This window comes from Aulostomus chinensis, chromosome 12 (assembly GCF_037954235.1).
Source record: "Aulostomus chinensis isolate RoL2024-O1b breed Wild chromosome 12, RoL_Achi_v1.0, whole genome shotgun sequence".
NCBI classification, from domain to species: domain Eukaryota; kingdom Metazoa; phylum Chordata; class Actinopteri; order Syngnathiformes; family Aulostomidae; genus Aulostomus; species Aulostomus chinensis.
Window position 1 is genome coordinate 9151489 of NC_141331.1, and position 22147 is coordinate 9173635.

Here is a 22147-nt window from a genome sequence, read left to right on the forward strand (position 1 = left end):
GTTGTAATTTAGTGTGTGCTCTTTATACAGAATCATATTTCACTGCTATCATGTCAAAAATTGTGCTGTGGAGTAATAAATCAGAGCTGCGGAGAGGCACACATCACAATATCTCACAGACGGACTGAAGGCAGCCAGCCAGATACAGTGGCCCGCTGGGGCATCTGATATGAGATATCAGCACTGTCTTAAGATGCACTTGAGGGCAAGCACAAACACAGGCATTACGTTCAAGTATGATTTATTGGAAACAACGTGGCGTGTATGAATCCTGAAGTTAATGCCAAACCTGTGTCGGATTGGTTACACACTCCAGAGATGAGCAGTGTTCTTTAGAGATGGTTATTAAACGCGTGAAGGGGCTTTGAATGGTTGCATGTATATGCGTATGGACTTCAAAAAAAGAATACACAATGATACTGAATATTCATGCACACTCTGTAGAGCCAATTATCATGTGAAAGGTTCCTGTGACTGACTGGTTACTAACAGTCCCAAGTGGCAAATGAATGATGAGAGATGATGCATTATTTATTCCACATCAATGCCTGTATGACCCCTCAGAGACACTGTGTACGGTTTCACGTTTCTATACACACAACAATATGGATGCACATTCATAATATATGTGTGTGCTTGTGGTATCCACTCACTCATCCCGAAGATGGCAAGGGTAGGGGAAGGGCTGAAGCTGCACGGCAGGCTCTGTGACTCGCCAGCCGGTCTGGGTCTCAATAATGGCCCGGTCAATGTTCTCCTGCAGGTACACAAAGCCCCGGTTGTAGCGCAGCGTCTGACTGGCTGAGATGTGTGTCTCCTTCGCGAAGTAAGGGTTGCGGACTCGGTCAGTACGCATGACGTTGTCCATATGCATGCGGATGGTGTAGTTGACTTTTCCAGGCAGGGAGGATGTGTTGTCATCTTTGGGAAGCTTAAAAATGACACCTTAAAAACAGATTGCATCATATCAGGCTATTACCCAGAGCTGGGGCTTTAAAACACCTTTAGATGAAGGAGGATAAACCATGTAAATGACTACAAGCTGGAAAAGATGCTCTGTCGTATGCAAAGCTTACAGAGAGTTTACTGTTCTTTCTATTCCCAATACCCAATACTGAATGGTGTCAGACAATGTTTCCTTTCAGGTTTCTGTTCAGTGAGAAATCTGTTGGGCAAGAATTGGGCACAAATTTAAAGGGAATATTCACATATTTTAGTTGCCAAATAATACAAAATCCACATCTACTCAAGCTGATTAAAAATGACGCAAGGTCTTGGATGCATGTAGTGCCCTTCAGTGAACAAGGAGGTCTGACTGGACCTGATCTTTGTAAGGGTCCAGTATGTCCAGTATCTCATTCTCTTATTTCTCTTGTGGCCCTTCTTCCTTATTGCTCATTAAATCTGTCACTAGCAATTTATTTATTTTTCAACATACAGTAAAGCTGATCAATTGGACACAATATTTACTCACTTCCGTAGAGATTACGGTTCTTGGCAAGGTCCTGAGCTTCAGTGTTGAGCTGGTCAACAGACTCGAAGCCTTGGTAGCGGTCAAATTTGACACAGGAGGAGAGGTTGACCATCAGAGTGGACAGGGTGGTGATCTGATTCATTATCTGTTTGTTCTTCTCCAGCATCGCAGTCATGTTAGCTTTGAGGAAAAAGAAAAGAGACAATTGCAGGCAATTTAGAAAGATATTCCAAGTGAGGTACATTCAAATTAAAGTAATTTTATCTTGTGTGTTCGCTCTGTGTCATCCTAAATTGTGTTACATGCTAACTAAAGCAGAAATTTGACTTGAAAATGTTGGTTCCATCCATGTGGAATAGCTGGCATGCATAATCGCACCGAGGAGAAACGCCACGAACAAAATGAAATCCCTGCTGAAATGAGAGTAATCTTTCCTGCAAACCTAAGGGACAGGCATTGTTTGACAGCGTAGATATTTTCAAATATGAGGAAAATCTAAAGTTAAACTGGGTATCTGCAGCCTACAAATGGAGGACCTTCAAATGCTCACTCACAGAAGTTGCTGAGAGTCTCCTTCATGCTGCCAACATTGATGTCTGTCTGCATCTCAATGAAATTTTTCACAAAGGTGTTGCCGAGGGAATTCTGTCAGGAGAGGAGATGGAGTGGAAGAGGGGACGCAAAAAAAAAATTTAAAAAATCAAGATTCAGCCTCAAACTTGTCGAAGACCACTGCAAAGATTTTTAGATGGCAATGACCCAACCAGAATAATCTGAGGACAGTTCTGAGTTTTCATACCTGCAGCAACGGCAAAGTCTGGCTGAGTAATTCAGCAGACTTTATGATGTAGTTTGAGGAGTCAATCCATTCCTCAGAGTACTTCCTCAAATTTGCTAACTCATACAAGGTACCATTGGCCTGTGCAAGAACAAGAAAAGGACAAGAGAATGTGAAATAAAATGTCTGGGAAACAACAAACTGAATTCCCTGTCGTGACCGTGAAGGTGACCGTATACTAAAAATACAGTCACCATTACGCTGACACCGTGCGTTTTAAGCATGTAACTCAGAAACACAAGGAAACTGACTACAAAAGAGAGTGAAGGTGCCCAGTCTGCTAATTCCCTGAAACTCTGTGAGCTATCGTGATGCACCTTTGTCATTATAGCCCTGGTGACTGGTGTATCGGGTGTGTAGAGGATTTTTCCCATCAGCATTGGTTTGAGGAAGGCCCAGGCAATGGCTCCTCCAGTGGTGTTGACCATGTCCAGATACATGTTCATACAGAAGGGACCTGCATATCAGGAGAAACGGGAGAACCAGTAAACAAAAAGCCAAATGCAAACAAGAAATAGAAACCAAGAAACAAACCATTACCAGTAAAGATAATAACAAGAAGCATTTTGCATCAATAACTGCAACTGCACAAGAGTGATAGCTGACTTGAGCTGGACGGCACACATTGATACACAACGGCTTTAGATGAAATAAAAATTGTTTAGAAAAAGTAACCGGATCCGAATTGTAATCTACAGAATCAGTTCTTCTCTCAACGTACTGGCATTTCGTGGAATCTTGAACCTGTCGATCATCTCCTCCCTCACAATGTCATCAGGGAATAAAGGTTTTGAATCAGACTTGAAGGGAAGTTTGGAGAGACCAAAAACAGCCAGGATGCCCTGACTGCACAATGCTCGAGAGATGGTGACAAACGTAGCTTGGCTAGAGATGCTGCTCCTCTGTCTTCTTAGCATCTAGGTAAAAACAGAAAAGTACGATGTATATATTATAATCCCAGGAAAAATATATTTCCACTATAATCTCCTAATTTTTAAGGAATAGACCATTTGAAAAGCATTGTACAGTGATAAAGACAACACACTTGTCTAAATTGATTGTTGTTCTCCAGGTTGAGGTCATCGATGGAGGTCAGGTAGCTTTGCAACTGATTAATGGCAGGAGTGATCTTGTTCATCATGTCGACTAACATGCCAGCAATCTGAAGCATGACTCCCACCAGGCTCTGCATGTCCTCAGACAACACCATCTGAAAGAAAGAGCCCAAAATTAAATTCGTTGAGAGTCTTTTTTTTTCATTCATACATTCAACAAGGGCATTTGACAGACTGACATTTCAGATTTGTCATTCACCACCACTGGATGTTTTAAAGCTGGACTGGTCATTTACAGAAGCCAGTAGGAACCACAACATCCCTTGGAATGGTCTTCAATATTCTATCTGCAATTTTTTTCCCCCTGTCTGTTAGATGACTAGGGAAGGAAGGAAGGAAGGAAATATAGGGCCAAAAACACGGCAGTCTTTACTTTGACCATTCTGGGCAACCGTAGATACATCATAGCAGACTTGGACTTTATGGAAGAGGAACCACTTTGAACCTTTGAAGGTAAATAGAGCTCAAACTATGATAATGAAAACGGGGCCATTTTAAGTGACATAACTAATGCAATATTCAAGTGAACTGCAAAAAGTGACACAATTCAATAAAAAGTGTTCGAGTTGAGACTCTTACCTTGAGTACCAGCGAAATGGTCTTTGGCAGACAATGACTTGCAGAAAAAAACACAAACTTGCCAATAAATGTTTGCCTCCTATCTAATTACTCATGGGATTGACATTAATTAGCATCAACGTTTGTCATTTAACCAACAAAAGTGATGATCAAAAATGAGATGCTGCAAGCTGAATGATTGTTTGCCAGCAACAACAACGAGAGTGTAGAGTTAACCAACTCTCTGTTGTTCACTAATCATCATGCTGACTCGCACTAGTGTTCCCTTACGATAGAGTACGTCACAATCTCAGAGCCCCAACACCAGTCCTGTCAGATATGTCCAGGTCATGCTGATGCTAATCATTTGGATAAGGTCAAATGTCTCTAAAAGTTGATGAGAACGTACCGATCCCTAGATTTATGTAAAAAGCACCAAATCTGTGTCTTCCTCCATATGAGGTGTTTCAGCATGTGTGCAGTTACATATTTATCATGTATTGTTGTTTCAGATGAATACACCTACATCAAATGTTTTTAATGACTGCTGTTCCCTGCCAATGAGAGGCCTGCATGTTCCTGTTCCTCTTTAAGCTATCAATAGAAATAAAAGTCTTAACAAGCATGAGAATTAAAAAAAAAAAAAAAACAACACTGGTTGAAAATAGCTTTACTCATCTTTGCACTTGAAATCATCCATGAAATAGACCTGGTCGTTTGTATGTTTTTCTTCTTGAGATGCATTATATGTTGGTTGCTACAATTGCTCTCCAGTCTACTATTCGAGTGGGAAATGTCGATTGGAATTGTCTCTTTTTTGGGGATGGGCTGTGTTTCTTCTGGGAGCAATGTATCATGTATGAAAAAAAACAAACTAAATTGTTTGATGGTTAAAAGCTCTGTTTGGTGAGCCAATATCATTTTGTACAAAAGTAATTTTTCTGTCTCGCATGATCCTCAAACAAGCACTGCTTCATCAAAGGGTTTTGTGACTATCCAACATAAATGATTTCTTTTTCTACTCAGCCTCTCCAGAAGAATGAGCAATCAGTGCATTCTCACATTTTCTTCAGGGCTTTTTTTTACGTATATAAATAAAATAGAATAAAAAATAAAATTAGTATTGAAGAATGTGAGTCAGACTCTTTTTCTCCACACTAAAGGCTCAATGTGTGTTCTGTCTTACTCTGAAGATGACTTTGTCCATGTTGAGATGCTGAGCCACCAGCAGTGAGAAGGTGTACCACTGCCGGACAGACATGGAGCAGAAGGTCTTCATGATGAGGACGTCTGTCTCGTTCATGTTCATAGCTGCTGAGGAGTTGCAGTGACGCAGGTTGACCAAACCTGAGAGGATCTGATTCAAAAGAAATGAGAGTTTTAAGAAACAAGCAAAACAGGAGAACCTACTTTCACTTGGTAGCACTACAAATTGTACTGTTTTTTTGAAAAATATTTCACAGCCTTGCCATTAAATACAGGTTTTGATGAGATGATGCAGGGTAAAGAAAAAGCTACATTTGCTTCAGCCACATTGGTATTTATTTTTAAAGAAAACAAACAGGCTTTACAAAATACAGCTTTTCTGACATTATAACAAGGTTGTACTCCAACAAACATGTAATTTTACTGCAATTTCATGACACGACAAATCCTTGGAAAAATATCTTAACCAGATACCTAGCTAGAATTTCTTTATAATGAAAATGTTCAGAGAATATTATATAGCAAGTCCTGGTGATGTTTTTCAGCAGGAAGTTCTCATTTTTGTCTAAGAATGTTATTCCAAAAGATAGGTAAACATCCTTAATATGTTTCGTTAAAAAATAGATTTTAGATCAAATATTGAACAAGATCTCTAAAAAATTCTCAGACTGCTGCAGTCAAAATGTTGACTTTGCTAAAATTTGGGGAAACATTATTTGAAATGATTTAACACCCTTAAACACTGTTTGGTTGTTAATTAAAACATTATCTTTGCTGTCATTAGAGCATTCCCTGCAGACATGAATAGGCCAAATGAAAAATGAAAGAATATTATTAGGAGAATCCACATAATATGACAGTTGAAGGAACTTTTGGAGAACAAACCACCTGAAAACAGACCTCAAACATGGATGATGAGGTGCTTTAAACTACACATGAAATTTGTGCAAAGTTCCATGTTGTTTGCACATGATTCTTGCACCACTGTGGCAGTACAATATGTGGTGAGGTACTGGGAATGTTGCAACTCACCAGAAAGTTGTTGTTTGGCAGGTACGTATCCATCAGGAGGCGGAGAACAGTTGGATCAAAATCCATGTGCCGCTGAACGTCCGCGATGAAAGCATGTTCATCTCTCAGCATCTCACCAACTGTCACTGCCCCTGGGAGATAAAGTGATACGGCCTGAATTCTATTTGTCTTCGTATTTTGTTTTTTTCGCCTTCACATAGAACCAAAACATTCTGTGTTGGTAGAAGCTACACAATACCACAGCATCTGTAACATATCAATTATGAAGCCAGTAATCTCTATGTGATGTGTGTATGTGTGTGCGTATATTTGTGACTTCATTATCACGACACTCGTAGAGTAAAGCGAAGTCAAACTTTGCATGTGAATTACTGGGGATCCGAAGAATTACTGTGTTACATTTGGTGCAATTTGAATGCGTGATATTAATGCATGTTTGATATTTTATTAATATAATGTTTAATATTAATTCACATTACTTTACCTCATTTTACTTGAAAAGAGAAAATTACATGTATTTACTATTAGGGTACTTAACCTCTTATTTATGTCATTTATGTATAATAGTACGCCTCACAACAGTATACATTTTTCTGAATTTAAGTAGAGGCCGGAGGCCAAACAATCATCTGGTTCTGAATAAGCATGTTTTAAACAGGCGGTGCAGTGGTATTTCTTTTATTAACTTGTGCAATTCAAGGCACTAACAAAGGCATCTTTCAATTAACTCTTGATGCAGCAATGTGTTTCTTATTACTGAATAGGTTTCATAGCTGCCTTAGGGTTCCATCTCATGAAGCTTTTTATGCTAAGTGCTGATAACAACTTCATTTTAAAACAAAAACACCATGTGTCACCTCATACCTCCTTCTCCCGTCCTTATTCTTAACATACAAAACTAAGAAATTACCGACAAAACCACAAAATCAGCAACAAGAAGTATAATCCGTGTCTGGTAAATACAAAATTGAGGCAAGTATCTGTTGACTCTCTGAAGAAATAGAATAGTACTAGTAGATCGAAGCGAAGTAAAATCTGGTCAACTGGACGTAAGTTTTAACTTTAACTTACGTCCAGTTGACCAGATTTTACTTCGCTTCGATCTACGATGACCTGGATGAATGAGAACCTACACAGACATCAGTACTAGTAGAGTGAAGTATAAGAGTATATTGTGAAACACAAGAACTTGTTATACGGAGAAACATCTCACCTGGGGACGTGACGTTAATGTTGAGAGAGCTCAGGCTGCTGATGTTGAAGTCCAAACCTTGACTCAGCACAGAGGTCCTGCAAAAACACACACACACACAGGCACGCACGCACGCACGCACGCACACGCACACGCACACGCACACGCACACACACACACACACACACACACACACACACACACACACACACACACACAATAGAGAGAGAAACAACTGTCTGATTTTGTGCCTTTTAAGTACGGAAGTCATATGATGTGAGTTCTGTAAAGTCCACCAGCAGCTCTGTGACACTGTGAGAGCGGTTATCTCTGGACAAGTGCTGCTCCATGATGTGGAAAGAATGAACCCAAAGCTGTACCATGACTCTTTGATGTCGAAGGTGTCAGGATTTCCAATGATGGTGAAGAAGATGACATCAGACAGATCGGTTGTATTCATCTCAAGACTCTGCAGCAGCATCTCCAAGCATGGTAGGAGGGTGTGACACAGTTGACCGGGCTTTATAGACAGGGTGCCCATCAGAATGTGCACCGTCTGTGTTTTCTCCAGCATGCAAACCTAAGACAGGTCAGTCAACAGATCAGTCTCACTAGTGGAAGCGCTGGGCAAGTTGATATGCATATTTATGCAATGGAGACTGGTTGGTTGGTTGATTTTACAATTAATCTGGAACCAAATCTCATGCATCGCCTTGAACTGAATTTTGTTTTCTCCAAGTGCCCTGCTTTTTTTTTTTTTTTTTTCCAGTATTGAGCAAAACCACGAGAACAGCTTTCATGTCACTTGGTGGAGGGATGTACCATTGGCTGAGAAGCAACACTAATCTTTAGTACAGATCCATATCTTTGTGCTGTGGCATGTGACAGAGGAATACACTCCACAGAGCGTCCTACTAGTTACATCAATCAGTCACAGGAATTACTTTCCATTTTGATATGATGATTGACAGTGGTACTTTTACCTGAGATTTCAGGAGGCTGAATTTCTCTATGAAATATGGGTCAGTCAGGTTGTTCTGGAGCAGCTCTGCAACAGTGTGGATGGTCTGCTGCATGAGTAACAGGTTCTCTATGGCAGGAGAAAGACAGGGAAAGAGAAAAAATTGGGTAAGAGTGAGGTCATTAGGTAGGAAGATGGGCTGGGAAATGGAAAAGAGGCCAAAAAGGTGTGTAAGGTGACAGAATAACATGACATCCCACTGGGCTTCATTACAATTCGCCCTATTACAGGGAGGCGTTGTCAGGCAACGAGCAGCAAATGATGTGCTTAGAGTGATGGCCTGTGCAGGACGGATGGGACCAGGAGGGTCAGAAGTGCTAGATGCTGCCGCACATGAAAACACATCTGACAAGCTCTAAGAAAGGCACCGCCGCCTCCAGCAGCAAGATGTGATGACAGAATATGTAACTAGGTCAAAATTAGACAATTTCAGGGTGCTCAATACCTAGAGGCCTTTTCAAATAAAACATCTCATTTTGTCTGTGTGTGAGTGCGTGTGTAAAGAATATGATTGCTACTGCTTACAAAGTGATTCTATGCACTAAAAGCATTATCACACAAGCACAGGCGCCAATTAAAAGGAGGTCATAGATGTCCACTTGTGTGAGTGAGGGGGGAGATGTTTAGCGAGGGCGGACAGGATAAGTGATTGAATTCTACTTTGCTAATGAGATTTAAAAAGGTGCTGAGTGGCTTTCTGTTGGAGAAGGGCCATATGGCCTCAGGCTCCTTGGGAGCTCGAGCAAAGGTACTGTGAAGTCTTATTCCTCATATCTCCCAAATGAATTATGCCTCACAATAAACATGTGTACAATAACAACAGCATTTACACAAGAGTTTATAGTCTTCCTGTGGTCCTGCAATAGTTATGAGGGTCAGAGAAAACAGCGGCACTGTTCCAAGCTTTGTGATTGTTTAATGTCATCGGCGGCTGGTACCATCCATATGCTCACAGCAGGTATGTCAACACTAGCTGCAGGATTAGAGGGAAATTCATTTGTGGAATCCTACAGTGATTTAGCAACAGAGTGTATATCTGAATATAAAGCTGCTCATGTCCACCACCAGACGAACAGCAGTTCTGAACTGTGATACTACCTTGAGATTCTCTGGTGAGTACGTTGGTGATATTTTTGATTACTGAAGAGAACGGAAACCAGTCAGGAAGCATATCAACAGCATTCCCCAAGAGATCCATTGATGTTCTGGGGAGGATTAAACAAGCAGCATTTATTAAACAGGCGCTGAAATACTGGTGGTAAACAGATTCAAGGCATTTTTTCTACATTCTGGTTATTACATTATGTTTTAGCTCTGACTGGATAAAGGTTGCACAACAGCCAACCAAGTCCCAAGAAATTCTGATATATCTGTGAATTTACTAAATACTTTGAGAAAAAAAATCAATACGGATTACAAACAAAGTTAAGTGATAAAATTGTGGTATTAAATGACAAGGCATCCTTTGATCAAGGTTTGATACCCAACTGTAGTCACATGAAGGACCCAGCAAATGACACTCACATCTGAAAGATACTGGGGAGAGTGAGGAAAGAGAGGACCCCAACAGCAGCATCAATGGTCTCTTCCCGTGACGCATTCAAGGCCCATGGCACGTCCCTGGTTGCTCCCTTCAGCACAATGCTCAGATCAGGATTGGCAAAGAACATGTGGGCTGTCTCCATTATTTCCTCTGGTGCAGGAGAGACAGCGATGGCTCTGAACATTGCCGGGTAATCAATGTGTAACAGATACATTAAGTCATCCATGGGTTCTCTCGAGGGCATCAGTGGGGCCTCACGTCTTCGTCGGACTACCACACGATCGTCTCTGGTCCTGTCCTTATTCTGATGGTAGTCCATGGGGGCAAAAAGGTCACTGGTTGTTACCAACTGTCTCAGCATTGCAATTATGTTTCCAGCAAGGTCTTCAAACAGCCCCATGTTTGCTGGCTCGTACACATCCATCTGGGTCAGGAGGGACAAGAGAGGCCTGATGATTTCATAGATTTTGGGCAGAGCCTGAGTTAAGAGATCCAGTCCAGACGCTTCAGTAGAGAGCAACCATTCAGACATCTCCTCAATCTTCTGCGTAATCAAGCTTGTTTCATTGGATGCCAGAAATTCCTCCAACGCATGGTAAACCATAGGTGCATCCCCAAATATGTTCAAGTTGATCATCAGTTTCACCACCTCCCTGAATATGTCAGCAAAAGATCCCTCACTGAGTCCAGAAAAATCTCCCCACAGCATGGAGAAGCTGTCTAAGTTGATGTTTGCAGCGGAGAGGAAGATCATTGCTGCCTCTGTTAAAATGACCTGGGATGAGTTGCCATCATGGATGAGATGGTAGTTTTCCAGGACATGACTCAGCGCTTTTTCAATTCCATCTGTGTACGGCCGGAGCATTGGGGCAACTTCTATCAGCTCATCGAAGAGCATTTGAAGAGAGGACAAACTGTGGAGGGAAGAGAGTCAACATCAGTTTTAGTTCTTTCCTCAGATGCAGTTTTACTGCATGTAAAAATATTAGGATGACCAAAATTTGATTTTTTGTTTGTTTTTTACAGATATCAAATATGTCAATATCTTACAACAGATGTTTGTAGATAGATATTTGCCAATGTTGAAATTATCTGTATAAAAAGAAGTTTAAAAATATGTTTATATGATATTCACATTTTGTACATACTGAAAAAAACATTTGGAAAAGCCCATTAATAATATACTGATCATTGATTCATTATTGATTATAAAAAAGAAACTTGAGAAAAACTAGGCCGCAATAAATATCGACCATCAGACTGATACAATCTGTAAATACCAGTGATGTGCCAACATTACTCTGCTTAACTAAAAAAAATTCATTTAAAAAAAGCATCTGCAAAAGACAATGAAGCAATTCCGGTTAAAACCGGTTACCTAAAATTAATCTGTGAAAAGTTTTGAAAACAATGCAATTCCTCCGATTTTTCACAAAAGTAATATTTAATATCAATCATATGCTTGCAGTTGCCTAATCTCATCCTTGATTACAAACTGCAGAATTTCCCCTGTGATCAATGATCTATAGCTCAAGTAGTCCAACCTGATTGATTCTCTGTGCTATGCAGAATCAGATCCTTATCACCATGCCTGGCTCATTATTGCAGCTGGCATCTAAAAGGAAATCAATTTTAAGAGGATGTCTTGGCTGGCTGAATCATGATTAAGCAGCTATCTGCGGACGACTGCCTGTTTCAGGCCGACTTGCTCTAAGCTCATTAAGTTGAATGCATGTGATCATTCCAGTGCCTCGTGTAATTATGTGTGAATCAAATTGGCCAGACTGGTGTATTGCGAGTTATGTAGCAACAACAAATGGAGCCGTGAGCTGTTGCATAGGTGAGTCTATGTGCGTCAGTATGTGTGGAGAGAAAGCATATTTTATATTCAGTATGATCAGACCATCATTTGTAGTGGTTGTACATCATTGTGACTGCATTGCACTATGCTCATATCCTGTCACTGCACTGCGGTTTCATCTGTGTAATCTTTGGGGGCTTTTGTTGATGGGACAAAAGTGTGCTGAGATGGATTTCTCCAAATGTGACACTCAGGTGTAAGAACCATGGGTTTGCTCCTTGATTCAGACCACAGCACATGTTTTTTCACATGTTTTAGAGCCCACAGGAAAAACAGAATGTGATGGTTCATTAACAAACCACTTATCTAAGGTATGGGCTTGAGATATAGTTTGATTTACGGTGACATTTGTTAGGTTTTTTTTTACTAACAAGTTTTACATCATCAAAGTGTACACCATGTTAGTACTGACTGATTGTCATGCTAAATGTTCACCTGTTTTGCAGCTGCATGTCCTGGAGATGCTTGTACCAGTAAAGTTGTGCTGCAGGACTGAGAGGCTGGCCTGCCAGCATGGAGATCTGGCTGAAGAGAGACATGAAGAGCTGCTCTGACACACGTGATCCGTTGATGTTGACCTGGTAGAGAGACTGCACAGCCTTGACAATCCTGGCAGTGGTGGCACTCACATTCACTGGTTTCACACCCATGTACTGCCCAAACAACACAAAACAGAGATACACTGTTAGCACTGTGGCAGGCAGCTCGCTCAACGGGACAACACTGCCACCAAGTGGCAAAACTGTTAGTAATGCTTTAAATTATCATATTTTGATTATCACCTAACCAGAGGAACACATTCTGAATAGAATACACCATTGCTATAATTTTTTGTGCATTTTCTTATCTGATTTTTCTTAACTAAGACCAAAAAGGGAGATACCAGTATTTAGCCAAGGGATCAACAAGTGACAACCAAAAATTCCAAAGAGGAAGAAAAAAAACTGTTGTGTCATTCTACATTTAACGACATTCATTCTCAGTATTTTCCATCCTCTGAGTGTGTGCAGCCATGTGCCACATGCTATTGCTTTTTAATAATCTGATCTTCTTTTAACTAAGCTTTTCTTAAGCTGCACTTAAACATCAAATGCACAATATAAATTAAATTGTTGTTATTAAAACATCATCATAACTTCAAATTTCCTCGGAGAAGGACCAGGGGCAGCTGAAGCTCACATGGAAGCCTGTTGCTGTGAGCTGCAGTCCAATAAACACACACAGTGTCATATGCTTAGAGCCTAACATTTCACCAGTCTACTGTTTGAATGCAAGCGCCACACAAAAAGAACAAAAACAACACTTTGCTATCATGAGAGAGGCGAGGCAGCAGCACTGTGGTGTTTGATAATAGAGTCCCAAGCACACACCCATCTAAGGAACAATTCTGGGATGAAGCGAGTCATGCAAAGAGGAGGCATGTTGACATGGATGCTATTATGAATGCCGAGCCAAGATTTTAAATTCATTCAAGTGTTTGTTGATGTACAGTCTGAAGGACAGGTAAATGATGGCATCATTCATGCCGGCAAATGTCATGACAGTCGGAGTCAGGTTGCAACAGGCCCAAATTCAAATAATTGAACCTAGACTGTTGAATCATCTTTAAGTCCCAATGTATTTAATTTTTCTATGTATTCTAATTGTATGAATGTTTGTGAATATCTGATACTGTTCATAATTTATGAGGGCTTTCCTAATCTGCCTAGCTAGAATGAACCTAATTGTACACACACAGACACAGACACAGACACACACACAGACACAGACACACAGACACACAGACGTTTTCCTGACTGCATCTGTGTCAATTATCCGGAGCTGCATTGACTGCCTGGCAGCTGACACCAGCTTTGTACCCATGTATCTGTGAGCTGTCACTTGTTTTTGTATGCCCTGAAGAAAACTGTCAGAAGACTGTCAGTCGAAATGTGTAGTTGCTAAGCCCTTTTATTAAAGGCTTTGTGAAGCAGTGGGCTTGGTATTTTGGGGGTTATGACTTATTGATCCCAAAGCAAAACACAACCTCTTTCCTCTCTGTTTGTCCTTGGATCCAAGCAGCACCTGTTTTGTTGGTACCTTCATTTGTGAAGTAACACATCTAAGCTTATCTGTTGGCATTTGTTCGACTCACAGTCGTGTTCAGGACATGGAGGTCTGCATTGGAAGTAGCATAGGCCTCCAGAACAGGCTGCAGGCTCATGTTGCACCACATAGCCAGAGCACTGTGGCTTACACCAGCTGCTTCTCTGACAGGCTCCCATGCTTTTAAGGCGTCACTGCACTCCAGTGTGCCATTAGCCTAGAGGGACAAATGTAAAAAAAAAAGTCTTACTCTCTAACACAAGCATTGTTGAGATAAAACCAGTTCAGTTAAAAAGACAGAGATGTAAATCGAACAAAGTCTTTGGAGATAAAGGGCCCAGGCAGTGGTGACATATGATATCTCTGCTCATGAAGTTTTCGGATGGAATAAAAAGGGTAGAAGCGTTACACAGGTATCAGCACTTCTCATATGTACAAGTACACACCCATATTCCACTGTAACAGACCATCAAGTATATGTGTAATACCATGTCAGAATACTTTGATTCCTTTGTAAGAACACAAAACAAAACTCTGAAACATGTGAAAAGTGTTCTAACTTTGGTTTATAAAACACAACACAGGTGTGGATGAGATGGATTGTTTTGATATTGATATAATAAAATGCTAGCCATGCACTTATGTAATACTCAATGTAATGGTTCTTTTTTAACTTTCAGCTCTGCACCACAATGATAATGTCTACTTCTCAATTTTGCAAATTTAACAAAACTTCGCCGAGCTAACTGTTCACAGTATTTACACTAAGCTGAGGTAATAGGTTGCTGTCTGTGACGTTAGCTTCAAAGGTGCTGTATAAACATGTTAATTCATTATGCAACCTAACACAGCGAGAATAGATGAACATTTAAAGTTGATTTAAAGTAAATTTAAACTTGTATGTGTATATATCTGTGTGTCTGTGTGTGGAGAGAGAGACAGAGAGAGAGAGAGAGAGAGAGAGAGAGAGAGAGAGAATACATAATATCAAACTTCCATCTGACTGGTTGCAACCACCTAATCTATCAAAATACAAATAAATCCTCCATTTATGCATCATCATCAGAAACATGATGGTTATAGTTTAAATCTCTTTTTTATGACAATGTTTTGTTATTGTGGACAAAATTGTAAAACCTTTTAACATATTTCTTGTGTCCAAGTTGATCTACAATAGGTTTGTCATTATCTGCACTCTCAGGCTTCTTATGTATGACTCAGGCTCTTGTCTTCATTTACTAGTTTGTGACAAAATCTTAGAATTAGGCCTTTTTTCTTTTGTTAGACTGTACTGAATGTGAGATGGCCTTCTTCAGTATCACGGAGCTGAAAAACCAACAAGGTGACAAAACTGCATCTGACTGAAACCAGCCAAGACATTTGATCTGCACTTCGTGCCACTTAGCATCATCTGAAAGATGTTAAAAATCTGTCCCGGTATGAGGATGTTATCTATCAGGCATGCACAAAACACATATCTAACTTTTCACAAGCGTGAAGCCAAGATAAGACATATAATTATTTACACTGATGCATGAAAATTTATAAAAGACAGAAATTGTGTGTTCTAAACCTCAACAAACACATTCAGAAAAAAAGCAGCACTAAAAATACACCCAAACAGTGCATGCAACTGCTTTTTTAGAAGGAATGGCGGTAGTTTAACCTGTTGAACTGCCTCCAGCGTGTGCTCAAATGCCAACTGCATTCTTTCTGAGACCTCAGACAAGTTGAAATGACTGGTGTTCACAGACTGTGTGATTTCTCTTATCAGGGTCATCACAGGCATCTGAAGGCTTTGTATCAAGTCTGTGGGAAAGAAAAGACAAAAGAATTGCAGAATTTAAATGAATAAAAAAATACTTAAAACAAGACTGAAAAAAATCTCATGATAATTACTAAAATTAATTAGGTATAGATGAGAGTATTGATTATATTTTTGGAACTGCACAAGACACTGATTGCTTTCAAGCTGTATAAATGTCTGAAAGACACCTTTTACAATGCATTACTAAAAAAAAGGCATATGGTGCCATGTATGTTGGTGATTTACTTTTCTTATTCATTTTTACTGTGTAACCACTAAATATTTCAGGTTGCTTGCCCTAGGTGCACAAATGTGCCACTGTAGGACAAAGGCTTGGTTGTTTACTTGGGTTCTCACCATTCTCTGCTTGCGTGGTCATCACTATACCTCCAATGACTTCTTCGAACAGTGGGACAACACAGGTGATACTGTCCCATAGCTCTGTTCCTCTGATGGCTGAAAGAAGGCTTTCAAGAATCCTTTCAAGTCTGTGAAAAAGATGGAATCATTGATTTAAGTGACCAAAAACGTTTAACTTGCCTTTCACATTCTCAAAAATGGGTGTTGTGAGCTAACAAAGAAGAGCTAGCTAAATGAAGCTCACGGCGATAAACGGCGAACAGCTGCTAGTTGCTACAAACTCTCCAGTGCATCCTCCAGCATAATCCACGTCTTTATCCAGTCGTATACTTAGAAATTAAAAAAAACACTTTTCTTTTTTTTCAGCTAAAAACTAACTGTGACCAATCTGCTTGCTCACCCCAATACCATACTGGAGTTTTGTTTGTTTTTCGCTCAAATCAAAGCATTTGATAACCCAGGAAACAGCTGGCTTGAGAAGATGTGGAATAAATTGGATGATGCACTTGCAAATATTTTCCACAGTATTGCTGTTGTTTGTGGTCAGTCACCATCAACTTCCAAAGAACAAAGTCTTCAATCAATCTTACTTGACCCAGGAGTCTTGGGTCATTTGCCCAGTCACGAGCCGTTCCAGGACTGGAGTGAGATGAGCAAAGACCCCGAGAGATGGAGCAGTCGGGATGGAACCCCCTGTAATTAATGGCCAAAGCATGCTCACGATATTGCCCATCTGAGCAGGAAAAACAGATAAAAAAAATAGACAAATTATTCATGCACTCAATACAAAAGCAAAACGACAAAGGGTGTGTTCAATGTGTTGAACATGCTCATCATATTTTGATGGAAATGTGATAGGCATAGGGAGTACAGCACAACTTTGATTACAATAAGATATCCTTGTTTTCATGTTATCATCTGCCTTTGACGATATTGTTTTCAGACACCCTCATGACATGTCACGTGTGTTTGTAACTAAGTTTTCAAAAATCCAGCAACAGCGGCAGAGAAGAGAGAGGTATTTGATTTTATCAGTATTATAGCTCCAGTGGTTTAACTTGTAAACCTTTTGAATGATTTAGTTCAAATCAGAAATTAAATTTACATTCCATTTAATACAAAAGAGACAAAAAAAAAAACTCTTACAGGCATGTGGCAGAGTTTTCAGTCTTACCTGGCCAATAATCACTGGCAGGTGTTCAGGGGTTGCATTCTCGAAACTTGCCCAAAGACTCATGTTGCCTGAAATCATAAAAAAAAGTAAAATTAATGAGATAAACCTCAGTGTTACACCTACAAACAAACTACCAGGAACACTTGGAGTGATGGAACGTATTCTTGAACATTGTGTTAGCCAGGAACTGGCATCAACGCATTAATGTGGTGCACAAATCAGCCTCTACTCTGTTGGAGTTCATCAGGATTTAACATGTTGTCCACCTGCAGAGGCACCAAGAGTCTGACTTGCCTTGGCCGGACTCCAAGATGAAGTGAGTGATGTTAATGAGGACAGAAATGTAGTCCCGAGCTGTGCTGTTTGGTGGCAGGAGGCTCTCGACTGTCTTCATTTGATTCAAAATCCTTAAAGAAACAAAGCGTGTCAATATTTTACGTTCAAACATGTCTCGCCAAAAGGTTAACATGTCTTGCCCAGTTTTTTCAAATCAATACAATGAATTTAAAGCCAGCTATGAATTGTAAATCCACATTCTAAGAGAATATGCTGTAAAATAAATAAATAAATAAATGAATATCTTCCTGCAAAATAATTGAGAAAGTACCTGGTGCGCTGGTGATAAAATGCTAAAATTTTATAAAATCCAACTATGACCACATTTGTTTGTTGGTGCTTTTAACCCTTAGGGACCCATTCATGCAAAATGCGTGACTTTAGAAACACATTCTTTGCCCTCAAATTTTCCTGGAATGGTTCATTGGAGATCGATCACACTCCTACACAGCTGCACCATTACAGTGATACCTATCATTTATTTTTGCGTTCAAGTGTTCGTTAGAAAATAATTTTTGAATTTGGCTGAACGGATATGGCACCCATATCACATGAAGCGGCAGAAACTGAGCTTTACAATGACATAAGACACATATGTGTGCATCAAATGTATCTTTTTACAACTGGACTGATAAAAGACAACAAAATAATAAGTTGCCTTAATTGTTTACTCCAGTATTTCACTCGTACTTGTCAATCGCATTATAGAGAGGAACAACATAACTTCCGACTCCTGGGTTGTCATGTTTTCCTCTTTGACAAACTACGTCCATAATCCGGTTATGATCACTGCAAATTCCTACAGGGTGTCCAGCGTAAGTGTGACATTGCGTCCTTTTCTGAATGACAGGAAAGTTTTGCTTCTCAAAAACTTCTCCTTTCTTCATGGAATGGATCCAGCTCAAGATGATCCAAGATTGATACAAGTTGTAACTATTTTCTACATCATAATATTTGCTACATAATAATATGTTGATATAATAATTATAGGGACACCATGGGGAATCTTGATAATCCCATCTATCCATCCATCCATCCATAGTCTTCTGCTTATTGCTATAAAGGGTCACGGGGGGCTGGAGCCTATCCCAGCGGCTACGGGTGAGAGGCGGGGTATCTTGAAAATCCCTTTTGATGTACCGTAAATAGTATTGTATATGTGTGTTCTTGAAAATGGTTGTGTAATTGTATTTCTTTTTATTATTTATGCATGTTTCTTTTAAAATTAATATTATTTTGCATCATAAGCAGAACATGTGTTTACTTCAGTAAAATGGCTCTTATTCTGGCCATGCACACACCACGCGTTCTTGCAAATTGTGAAGTCATACAACATCCCACCACCATGGTGCTTATACTGTCAGATTCCAGGGAAACTCCCCCAACTCAATATATAAAGATATGTGTGCTGGAAACCTTCTATGATGACAAACATATAGAAAATCCCAAAATTTTGTTATTGTAATTTTTTTGTGCGTGTTTAACATTTTGGTTTTTTTATATAAATATATGTAAGTAGTACCAAGTGAACTAATGACATATCTGGATAGCATAGACTGCCCTGGAAAAAAAACAAGGTTATAGCATATAGATTTACCTTATAATGACCAAGATAGATCAAAGCGAAGTAAAATCTGGTCAACTGGACGTAAGTTTTGACCAGATTTTACTTCGCTTCGATCTACGATGACCTGGATGAATGAGAACCTACACAGACAATGACCAAGATAATAGCTCAAAAGCCAAGGATGTAAGATTACCCTAAAATCAGCTTGGGTCCCTAAGGCTTAAACTGCAGGAGATGCAATTATGACATTTGCCTGATGAGAAAGGTGCAACTCACAGTTCATTCCAGATGTCTGGTCCACTGCCTGTAAAGACGGTCTCAAAATAAGCGGTTACTACTTCAAGTCCAGACAGCAGGTAGACGGCGTACATCTCTGGTATTGTCTGTTGGATGATGCTTTCAGCTCTCTTGATGATGACGAGGGAGATGTTGAGTGATGTGGCATAGCTCAAGTCTGGTTGCACGATGAGCGTCAGTGTATCTCGCGCTATTTCCTCAATGTGCTGCTGTACCGAATGTGGCAGGGGACCTGTGGCTGTGGTCAGAATTGGCATAGCAGTTCTGAGTGCTTCCAAGATGGCGGCTGATAGCTGGTCACTCTGTAAGTCCCCTGGTTGTTCCGCTATCATTAGAGCATTGTTCAGTGAGTGGGTGATATTGCTGATGATGGACAGATACATCCGTTGGTCCTCGCTGAGAAAGTTCTCTATTGTCTGCATCAGGAGATAGAGGTCGGACACGGGGGTGGAGACACTGGAGGAGTTTCCCCATTGTAGCATGCTATCCATGATCATTATGACATTGGGTTGCTTCATCCACATCTCTATGAGATCAAGGTGGAGATTAATTTGGCGCTCGACAGGATACAGCATGCTTATGTTGAAGAGCTCATAACCAGAGATTGGATCCGTGGATTGTGACTCCAGTGTGAGCTTCATAAAGTCAAGCAGATGGCGAAGAATCTCAACTGCTGTTAGGCCAATTTCACTCACTCCCATACCATTTAATGGGTACTGGAGGTTGTTTATCAGATCAACGTATGCGTCACTCACAAACAAAGTCAATTCTGTCTGTGCCAGCTGTAATGTCACTTGCATTTTTGTAAGGTGGAAAAATGGATAGAGGAGGTCTGAGACTGAGCTGCTGCTGGTGACATTTTCCAGCCTCTTCAAGTACCATTCCACTACCTCATAGTACGCTTTCATGATGTAAAAGGGGTTTGCTGTGTTGCTGGCACTGTAGATGTGGTACAAGGGTTTAGGGTCAGCAGCTATCTTTAAGAGGCCCTCCACCACGCCGAGCTCAGTCATGATTTCGGGAGTGATCAGATTGCTCAGCTGGAGATTCATCTTGATATTGTCCAGGGTTTTGATCAGGGTATGTGTGACAGACATTTGTGAATTCGAGCTTAAATTGATGTGGATGAAATCGCTGATGGTTTTATTGACAATTATCGGGATGAAGGAGATGATAGCCGTCTGATTATGGAGAGCAGGTATGTGTGTCAGGAACGTGCTGGCCTTGTCTATCAGTCCCACAACACATTGGGCTGTGACCGATGTGCCCTGCTGTGACTCAAAACACTGGGAAACAGCAGCAACATCCATAATGTTTACCATCAAATCATTAACCTTTGCAGCTCCAGCCAGAGCAGCAATGTAATGCAGCTCCTCAAGGGTTAGGTTGGACTGTCTCAGAGCATTCTGGACATGAGACACAGTTATATTCGGAGTAGCCAGGACCAATTGCATGAAATGAAGGATCTGTTGGAATGTTTCCACATTGGCAGCATCATTTGGAGACAAGAGAAGCGAAAAGACCAGTGTTGCTATTTCCTCACGCTCTTGTCCCTCAAGAAAAGTGTCGCGTATGGCGACTTGGATGGTTACATTACTGTTTGCCATGAGCATCATGTCCGATATTTGATACAGGAATGTGAAGATTTCAGTAACCCCATCCAAACAGTTCTGGCCTGTTGCACATAAACTCAAGTGATACTGCAGTTCTTTGAAATCCTGGAGAAAGACCACAGCATCCTCCTGGTACTCGGGTGGTAGGAATGCTATGAATTTCTGGATAACGATGTCTTGTGCAGCATCGGGGCCGGCCTGAGTGAGGTTATAAAGGCCCTCAGGAGTGAGGAGACCGAGAAAGTCCTTGGAAAGAAGGTGGAGGTCAGCAACTTCAGCCGCGGTCAGTTGCCCATTTGGTTGCAAGATGTGTTCGATTTTTCGCAACCTATAAATAGACATCACAAATTCTTGAAGCTGGCGTATGTACCCAAGAATGATGTTAGTTGGGTTTGGAGAATCCATCACTGTCTTCAGCAGCTCCATGGCACTGAGGATGGCCTCTACAAAGCCTGTTGAGGTTTTGTTGGTGAAGGGCTTGAGAGCCTCTCTAAGAAAAGCCACATCATCTGCATGGAAGTAGTCTGAATAGGTGAGCAGAGCGTGACCCATGATGTGGGAGACGGACATGGTGAGGTTTCCCTCCAAAGAGAGGAACAACATGATCAACCGCTCCATTTCAGACATTGTGGAGTCTGTCTCATTGAAGTTGAAAATGTGCTGGTTGAGCCTGCCGAGTTTTGAGGCCACATCAAGAATACTGGAAACATTAAGGGGGCCGTCACTGAAGAGCAGAGGCACCAGAGGGCTCAGACCTGAGGAGTGTAGCATGTTGCCAATGAGCGGAATCATGACATCAGGATTAGAGATGTTTTGGTCTGGAAGCTTTGATATCATCCAGACAAAGCCATCCAGATTATCAAGCAGTTTAATCAGGTATGATGATAGCGCATCTCCACCGTGGATTTCTTGTTCCAAATATGAAGCTGCCAATGATTTAGAGATGTTCCCATACACATACTGCAACAAATTTACAGTTCCTTTGAGACAGCTGCAGAGAGAGGAGTAGGAGAGAAGCTGTCAGAATAGATTACTGTGAGGATAGGGGTTTAGTAACTTTCCTCTGGT

General features: G+C 40.6%; 1 protein-coding gene across 1 annotated transcript in view; it reads right to left on the reverse strand.

The window, feature by feature from the left end:
• The window catches only part of abca12 (ATP-binding cassette, sub-family A (ABC1), member 12), a 73279-nt gene that overhangs the window by 32871 nt on the left and 18261 nt on the right, over positions 1 to 22147 (reverse strand). The window contains exons 19-40 of the mRNA XM_086219933.1: positions 19446 to 22070; positions 17561 to 17673; positions 17267 to 17334; positions 16683 to 16825; positions 16090 to 16220; positions 15592 to 15734; positions 13975 to 14142; positions 12276 to 12493; positions 9961 to 10893; positions 9535 to 9641; positions 8399 to 8505; positions 7796 to 7995; positions 7437 to 7513; positions 6224 to 6354; positions 5172 to 5342; positions 3358 to 3522; positions 3034 to 3229; positions 2630 to 2769; positions 2274 to 2393; positions 2029 to 2119; positions 1475 to 1654; positions 654 to 945 (exon numbers count right to left, since the gene is read on the reverse strand). Of these exons, the coding sequence (XP_086076059.1) occupies positions 654 to 945; positions 1475 to 1654; positions 2029 to 2119; positions 2274 to 2393; positions 2630 to 2769; positions 3034 to 3229; positions 3358 to 3522; positions 5172 to 5342; positions 6224 to 6354; positions 7437 to 7513; positions 7796 to 7995; positions 8399 to 8505; positions 9535 to 9641; positions 9961 to 10893; positions 12276 to 12493; positions 13975 to 14142; positions 15592 to 15734; positions 16090 to 16220; positions 16683 to 16825; positions 17267 to 17334; positions 17561 to 17673; positions 19446 to 22070 (6519 nt within the window). The remainder of the gene's footprint in view (positions 1 to 653; positions 946 to 1474; positions 1655 to 2028; positions 2120 to 2273; positions 2394 to 2629; positions 2770 to 3033; positions 3230 to 3357; positions 3523 to 5171; positions 5343 to 6223; positions 6355 to 7436; positions 7514 to 7795; positions 7996 to 8398; positions 8506 to 9534; positions 9642 to 9960; positions 10894 to 12275; positions 12494 to 13974; positions 14143 to 15591; positions 15735 to 16089; positions 16221 to 16682; positions 16826 to 17266; positions 17335 to 17560; positions 17674 to 19445; positions 22071 to 22147) is intronic.